The sequence below is a fragment of the Pan paniscus genome, chromosome 1 (assembly GCF_029289425.2).
Source record: "Pan paniscus chromosome 1, NHGRI_mPanPan1-v2.0_pri, whole genome shotgun sequence".
Classification (NCBI taxonomy): domain Eukaryota; kingdom Metazoa; phylum Chordata; class Mammalia; order Primates; family Hominidae; genus Pan; species Pan paniscus.
This window is the reverse complement of record NC_073249.2, coordinates 127,202,656-127,211,485: the sequence shown is the minus strand read 5'-3', so window position 1 is coordinate 127,211,485 and position 8,830 is coordinate 127,202,656. Positions and strand designations below refer to the sequence as shown.

General features: G+C 40.4%; 1 protein-coding gene across 1 annotated transcript; it reads right to left on the bottom strand.

Annotated features, from left to right (window-relative positions):
• Positions 1–266: 266 nt before the first annotated feature.
• On the bottom strand, positions 267–7,217 carry LOC134729584 (uncharacterized). Its single transcript, XM_063599746.1, has 2 exons — positions 2,143–7,217; positions 267–448 (listed from the first exon to the last, which is right to left on the bottom strand). Exon 1 carries the CDS (start codon positions 6,426–6,428, stop codon positions 5,442–5,444), a length of 987 nt encoding a protein of 328 aa, XP_063455816.1. The 5' UTR covers positions 6,429–7,217; the 3' UTR covers positions 267–448; positions 2,143–5,441.
• Positions 7,218–8,830: the final 1,613 nt, after the last annotated feature.

Below are 8,830 nucleotides of genomic sequence, written 5' to 3'. Positions count from 1 at the left end.
ATGTTATTTCAAAGATTTGATTACTGAAGTCTAATCTGTAGGGACCCAGGCTTACTGCAACAAAAAGTCCATAAGTAATAAATTCCAGAATCCAAACTGAACCTGCTCTCCTGGATAGATTTGAATAGATTCAAATCCTGGAAAACTGGTTGGGGGAAGAAATAAAAAGAGCAATGAGTCTCGCGTTATGGTCAGTTCGGATAGACCCTTTTTCACTAAGAGTAACACCAAGAAAACATGATTGCCTATCCTTAAAAATCACCTACTGTGGGTGCTCCAGCCTCCTTGACAGGGGATTTCACCCCATTTATGCAGGAAAGACACTCCAAATTGAGGACGAGGAGTCTCCAGTGTAGACACTTCAACAAGAAAGAATCAAGGCAGTCTAGATCAATCACACCATCACTCTTACTTGCTCCTAAGTACTGTTAATAACTACACAGGTTTCCTGGAAAAACAAAAGGAGGGCATTGAGGGAAATAGATCAGAACTGCTGCCAGTGTAGGCTTGTAGATTCCAGTGGTCTGTGTCCTGTAGCACTAAGTGGAATTATTTCCACTTCAAACTATAAAAGCGTTCACCTCAAGTATTTTGTTTTACATATTAGGGTTTGAAAAGAGAGTTTCACAACTAAAAATAACTCAGCCAACATAGTGTTCTTCCACACCCTCAGGCAGCCTCCATCATTTGATACAGCTGTCTGTTCAAGTCTGCCAACAGGACAGTTAAAAATAGATGGCCAGTCTCCTTTAAGGGTGTTGCGTAATTGACTTATATAGTTTTCCATATTCATTTTTCTAGATTAGTTGTCTCTAAACATTTTTGCTTGTGCTCCCTTAAAAGACATTGGAAAAATTTGTGTATCCTTCGGCTAAAAAAGTCGACCACTTAATATTTTTAATATGTTTAGACAATTGAAAAGTTTATTTGTCCATGGGTTAATATTACCTTACGGCTAAAATCAGTCAGGATTTAGCTATTCCTGTTTTTCATTTATACCTATAGCACTAAAAAACCTTGTTCTTATACATAAGTAAATGAGATTGGAAATTCTGTTAGCAATGTCAATCAATTCTTTAAACCTTTCAAGTTAAATGCCGAATAACATATAGTGATCAATTGTCAAAGATTATTTTTAATGATCTATTTAGATGACAATCTATTTAGGGCCAGCTTAAACTTTGATAAAAGCAATGAATTAGACACCATCTGACTTACAAATGTGTTTATTACTCTGTCATTTGAATCATTCATTTTCAGAGTTTCTAGGAAGTATATGAGAAAGATTATATCAGGACTTACCAAATGACTATTAGTTTGTCTTTCACCTTGTTATGGCACTAAAATCAGATGAAACTGGTATAAGTATAATATCTTGAATTAGAAATTGTATATTTTTGGTCAGGCACAGTGGCTCACACCGGTTATCCCAGCACTTTGGGTGGCCAAGGCAGGAGGATTGCCTGAGCTCGGGAGCTCAAAACCAGCCTGGGTGACATGGTGAAACCCTGTCTCTACCAAAAATACAAAAATTAGCTGGCCATGGTGGTGCACACCTGTAGTCCCAGCTACTCAGGAGGCTGAGGTGGGAGGATGGTTTGAGCCCAGGGGACAGAGGTTGCAGTGAGCCAAGATCACACCACTGCACTCCAGCCTGGGCAACAGAGCCAGACCCTATCTCAAAAAAAAAATAAATAAAACTTAATTTTAAAAAAATTGTACATTTTTGTATTTTTCCTATTGAGTGTGAACAAAGACTACATATATTTTGCATCTGATAATTAATATTAATATCTGTGAGTGGGGAATTAATCTTAATTTAATAAAACTGGTTTTCTAAAGTTTAGGGCACTATATCATAGGTTATATTTTTTGATATTTTGTTCCATATCTCATATATATTAGTGTAGATCCTGTTTTTAAGAGCATGATATCATGAAAAGCAATGATAAGAGAAACAGGCCAGACTCAGTGGCTCACACACCTGTAATCCCAGCACTTTGAGGGGCCAAGGCAGGTGTGTTGCTTGAGCCTAAGAGTTCAAGACCAGCCTAGGCAATAGAGTAAGACCCCCATCTCTATAAAAAACAGAAAAAAATTAGCCAAGCATGGTGGCACACACCTGTAGTCTCAGCTACTTACATGGCTAAGGCAGGAGGATGGCTTGGGCCCAGAAAGTTGAGGCTGCAGTGAGCGGTGATTATGCCATCACACTCCAGCCTCAGTGACAGAGTGAGACTGTGAAAGAAAGAAAGAAGGAAAGAAAGAAAGAAAGAAGGAAGGAAGGAAGGAAAGAAAGAAAGAAAGAAAGAAAGAAAGAAAGAAAGAAAGAAAGAGAAAAGAAAAGAAAAGAAAAACAGATAACAAGAAAGAGCAACAGAGAAAAGGTATCAGGACCAGGGATGGATTTGGGTTTTTTCAGCTTGAAGCCTATATAATTTGAGGTGCAGACCTCTTACAGAAAAATAATACAACATTATGAATAAAAAATTAGGTATGTTTTCTCAGGAGAAACCAGTGGGAAAAAAAGGAAAAAATTTAGTAGAAAGTAAATATTTAATAGGAGAACAAAATCTCAACAAATGACAGAATTTTAAAAGATCAATTCTATAAACATCATATAACTCAGAAAAATGATATAACAATGATGTTCATTAATATGTCTATGACACTTTTATAGTTTTTGGCTAGATACTTTTAATCACCACTTCAAATGGTAATGACTTTCTACATCATTTTCTCTGAGAAAAATAGAAAGCTAATTGAGACTTTTCTTCTGCATAGGTGATGTATTTTCATTTTATTATTGATAGTTTAGACAAGCTTCTGTTTCGTCATTATTGGTAACTAGTGGTTAAGCCACATCTGTCATTTCCTCCCAGTTTCTAGTCAGGAAGTGCTTTTTGCCAGAGCCACTCTCAGAGACTCCAGCCCATTGATTGACAAGGCTACTGTTACGGTACCTGGGCCAGCCCTGCCAAGTCCTTCCTGTCCCCCTTTCTCATCCACCTAAGTGAGTGTTGCTCTGATAAAACTCTCTGAAGTGTAACTCATGTTTGGTAATAGTGGGAGTATGACAGGTGAGGTGATCAGGCAAAAACTATCATCACTCCAACTGTATCATACTAGTGAATTCAGTTATCCCCCAAAGTATGAAATTACCCCATTTCTAATATTATGTCTCATCCTTAACAGACATTCATATCAGTCATGGAAAGACAATGGCCTAGAAGGGTATATGTGCTATGATTAAAAGAGGCTTCTTCAACACCACTATTTTAATTTTTCTTCTGAAGTTTTTTAATACTACAGGAGAAAGCATCATAAAAAATTTCAAATGGTGGCCGGGTGCGGTGGCTCACTCCTGTAATCCCAGCACCTTGGGAGGCCAAGGTGAGAGGGTCACTTGAGGTCAGGAGTTCGAGACCAGCCTGGCCAGCATGGTGAAGCCCTGTCTCTACTAAAAATACAAAAATTAGCCAGGCATGGTGGTACATGCCTGTAGTCTCAGCTACTTGGGAGGCTGAGGCAGGAGAATCGCTTGAAACAGGGAGGCGGAGTTTGCAATGAGCCGAGATCATGCCACCACACTCCAGCCTGGGTGACAGAGCAAGACTCCTTCTCAAAAAAAAAAAAAAGAAAAGAAAAAGAAAGAAAATTTTGAATGGATAAGAGGTATCCCTTTCATTTGATAAGTAGGAGAATGGTAACTATGAAAAAGAATTTGGGTAAGGGGAAAGGAGAAACAACATTAATGTGTGTTCTCTAGTTCTCTTATTCTCTGAGCCAATAATACTTTTCTCTGTACTGAGCCTACGTCAATACAGCTACTTGTGTTATTCAAATCTTCTATATCTTTCATACATTTCCTCTGCTTAACCTACCTTGAACTATTCCACTGTGACTGTGGATTTGTCCATTTCTCTCTGCAGTTCTATTTATATAATTTTTGGTTTGTAAATATTGAGGATATTTTATTATGTAATCAAGTTTAGAACTGTTATATATTTCTGGTGAATTGAATCTTATCATAGTACTTATCTCATTACATTGTAATTATTAGTTTATTTGTATGTTTCACCCATTAGAGTGCTGGCTTATTGCTTATTGAGGAAGGGCTGATGTTTGACTCACTGGTGAATACCTTAGTACCACTAGTACAGATCAGGCTCTCATTAACTCCTGACTATTAATATAGCCCCCTAACCAGACCAGTACTAAGCTGCCAATTTCACCCACTTGAAGGCCCTGTCAGATTAAATCTTCCTAGAAAGTAATTCTGATCATAGCACTCTTTTTAAAAATAGTAGGTTCCTCTTGTTCACAGAATAAAATACAAACTCCACAGCTTATCATTCAACTTCCTCAAAGACTTGAAATCACCCTATTTTTCACTCACTTTCTTCTCACATCCTAGGAGGTCAATCAAACTGAAATCCCCACTACCCCCACACAGATCCTGCATTCCTTCTGCTGTCCCCATATAATATCCAAATCCTAGTATAATTTTCCATCCCACTCTGCATGTCCAAACCCTTCAGAGCCAGTATTTTTTTTTTTAAACTACTTTAATTTTTTTTTCTTTCTTTTTCAGTTACATACTTGTAAACAGGGATGTGTTTCATTATTCATTCGGGCAATGCTGACTTCATTAGTGTTGACAGAAAATAAGCATAAAAATGCAAAACATTGTTGGCTTAACCTGAACATACCTGCATTACCTATTATTAACCAGTTTGTGTTGCCAAAAGACTTATTCCTTGGCATTAAAATGGAGCACTTAAAAATATTTCTAAAAAGCAAATGCCTACACGCTGGTCTTTGCAGCAAATAAGGGTATTTATACTTTTAAAATATTTTAAGTCCATAATTGGATTAATATACACACCTTCTTATGTATAAGGAGTTCAGATCACATAAACACCGTACAATCCAAAAAACCCTACTGAGAATAAAACTAAATAGGCTTATGATAAGAAATACAGATATTTGCATGTATTTACAAATATCACAGACACACAAATTTGGTCAAATACTGTAAAGAAAGAAGAAGTACCTCTACCTCTACCTCTACCTCTACCTCTACCTCCTCTACCTCCTCTACCACCTCTACCTCCTCTACCTCTACCTCTACCTCTACTTCTACCTCTACCCACCGTCTCCCTCTCCCTCTCTTTCCACGGTCTCCCTCTGATGCCCAGCCGAAGCTGGACTGTACTGCTGCCATCTCGGCTCACTGCAACCTCCCTGCCTGATTCTCCCGCCTCAGCCTGCCGAGTGCCTGCGATTGCAGGCACACGCCGCCACGCCTGACTGGTTTTCGTATTTTTTTGGTGGAGACGGGGTTTTGCTGTGTTGGCCGGGCTGGTCTCCAGCTCCTAACCGCGAGTGATCCGCCAGCCTCGGCCTCCCGAGGTGCCGGGATTGCAGAGGAGTCTCATTCACTCAGTGCTCAATGGTGCCCAGGCTGGAGTGCAGTGGCATGATCTCGGCTCGCTACAACCTCCACCTCCCAGCAGCCTGCCTTGGCCTCCCAAAGTGCCGAGATTGCAGCCTCCACCCGGCTGCCACCCCATCTGGGAAGTGAGGAGTGTCTCTGCCTGGCCGCCCATCATCTGGGATGTGAGGAGCCCCTCTGCCTGGCTGCCCAGTCTGGGAAGTGAGGAGCGCCTCTTCCCGGCCGCCATCCCATTTAGGAAGTGAGGAGCATCTCTGCCCAGCTGCCCCGTCTGGGATGTGAGGAGCGCCTCTGCCCGGCCGCGACCCCGTCTGGGAGGTGAGGAGCGTCTCTGCCCGGCCACCCTGTCTGAGAAGTGAGGAGCCCCTCCACCCGGCAGCCGCCCCATCTGAGAAGTGAGGAGCCCCTCCGCCCGGCAGCCATCCCATCTGGGAAGTAAGGAGCATCTCCACCCGGCAGCCACCCCGTCCGGGAGGGAGGTGGGGGTCAGCCCCCACCCAGCCAGCTGCCCCGTCCGGGAGGGAGGTGGGGGGTCAGCCTCCGCCCGGCCAGCCACCCCGTCCGGGAGGTGGGGGGCGCCTCTGCCCAGCGGCCCCTTCTGGGAAGTGAGGAGCCCCTCTGCCCGGCCACCACCCCGTCTGGGAGGTGTACCCAACAGCTCATTGAGAACGGGCCATGATGACAATGGCAGTTTTGTGGAATAGAAAGGGGGGAAAGGTGGGGAAAAGATTGAGAAATCGGATGGTTGCTTTGTCTGTGTAGAAAGAAGTAGACATGGGAGACTTTTCATTTTGTTCTGTACTAAGAAAAATTCTTCTGCCTTGAGATCCTGTTGATCTATGACCTTACCCACAACCCTGTGCTCTCTGAAACATGTGCTGTGTCCACTCAGGGTTAAATGGATTAAGGGCGGTGCAAGATGTGCTTTGTTAAACAGATGCTTGAAGGCAGCATGCTCGTTAAGAGTCATCACCACTCCCTAATCTCCAGTACCCAGGGACACAAACACTGCGGAAGGCCGCAGGGTCCTCTGCCTAGGAAAACCAGAGACCTTTGTTCACTTGTTTATCTGCTGACCTTCCCTCCACTATTGTCCTATGACCCTGCCAAATCCCCCTCTGCAAGAAACACCCAAGAATGATCAATTAAAAAAAAAAAAAGAAGAAGAAGAAGTGGTTTCACATTATAATGGCCAAAATATTCATCTATCTTGCTCAAAGCAAATAAAAATGTAAACTCAGTATGTAACTCCTGCAGTTTAAGACATCATGATAGTATACAGATAGATAGAAACTGCTGACCAAATTATACAGCAAATGTTTTGTAGGTTAAGTGTAGGTCTTTAAAATTAAAAAAAAAGATCATTCATAGGATTCATAGCAACAATGATAAACAATGTCCTGATTTGTGGTGTTCATGTGGGTGCCTAATTCATCAAAAAAAATGCACGAAACTTTTGGCTAATAAGAAAAATAAATTACAAAGTACAATTAAATCCCTGTAAATGCAATAATGAAGTAAAAAAATGTAGATTAATATACATCTTAAATGTTACCTTGAGACAATAAAAATAAATAAGCATGCCTGGAGGCACACACTTAAAGACAATGAAGAGACTGCATGGAAGGAATAAGTAACAATTTTATATATGAAAGATCAATATGAGATTTGTTCAAAATAATTATCTTTCTAGCCAGTCTTTGTTTTAACCCTTCTTGAAAATTCTGCAGAGCCAGTCTTAAAAGTCTCCTCCTTTGAAGGCTTTTGGCATTTTCACCCAAATTAAAATATTCTCTCCTTCTTTTGAATAGTGTTATGGGCTGAATGTGTCCTCTCCAAAAATGCTATGTTGACTGTATTCAGAGACAGGGCCTGTGAGGAAGTGATAAATGTTAAATGAGGTCATAAGGATGGGGCTCTAATCAGACAGGTCTGGTGTCCTTATAAGAAAAGAAAGAAACGCTAGACTTACCTCTCTCTGACATGTGATGACACAGTGAGAAAGCAGCCATCTGCAAGCCAGGAAGTCAGCCCTTGCTAGCAATCAAATTGGCTGGCAGCTTGATCTTGGACTTCCCAGCCTCCAGAACCATGAGAAATAATTTTTTGTTGTTTAAGCCACAAAGTCTGTAGTATTTTGTTATGGTAGCCTTAGCTGACTAATACAAATGGTAATATAGTACTGTTTTGTCAATATTTCTTCAAGGCTTTAGATCTGGCAAGGTATTTGTCAAATTATTAATGTCAAAAAATTCTTGCAGCCAGGTGCAGTGGCTCACGCCTATAATCCCAACACTTTGCGAAGCCGAAGCAGGTGGATCATTTGAGCTCAGGAGTTTGGGACCAGCCTGGGAAAATGGTGAAAATCCATCTCTACCAAAAATATGAAAATTAGCAAAGCATGGTGGTGTGTGCCTGTGGTCCCAGCTACTCAGGGCAGCTGAGGTGGAAGGATTGCTGGAGCCCCAGAAGTCAAGGCTGCAGTGAGCCATGATCATGCCACTGCACTCCGGCCTGGGTGACAGGCCAAGACCCCATCTCATAAATAAATAAATATATACAAAAATAATTCTTAACAATTCAAAGAACCTAGTAACCTCAGTGCCAGAAAAATATTCTTATGTGCATATTTGCAGAGTCAGGTTTTCTTGTCAGATTAATATTTATTTGGTATCATGTCATCATAAAATTGAGTTATTGAGAGTTTACAAGATCTTTTGTAATATATTGTTTTATTTACTTATTTCCCCCTCTTAAGTATACACTCATCTGATATTTTCAAAGCTAAAATGATTCATTGTTATATAATCCTGAACTTCCAAGATGAAGATGTTTGTTTTTATTGTCTGTTATGAAAAAATTGTGTCTACTTTTTATGTACTTAATTCACGAATTTAAATTTGAATATATTCTTCCAATCCGTAATAGTTTAACTCAAAGACTCTGACTTCACTCATTCTCTTTTAATTAACTCAACCAACATAAAATATTGTTTGAATTCTCCTAGAGTTAGGAAATCTCCTATTTCCTAGCATAGTCTTTACAAATAAAAATAGTGACTATATCTACATTCAGAATGTCTGTCCTGGAAAGAAATGAAATATAAGAAAAAAAATAGTGACTATAGCAAGGTTGTACAACTAAAAATAGTATAGTAGAATCATTTTTTAAATTATTTTCAAAGGGCAGAAGAATACCAGCATTTAAATGTCAGTTGGGAGTGGATAAACCTACAAATGAAATTTTTGTAAGAGAGAGAGAGAACAATCCAAGAGGTAAGAGGAAAATTAAGAGAATATTGTCATTGGAGGTAAGTGAAAATGTTTCAGGAAAGAAGAGGTTGTGGGGCCAGATGCAGTGGCTCACACCTGT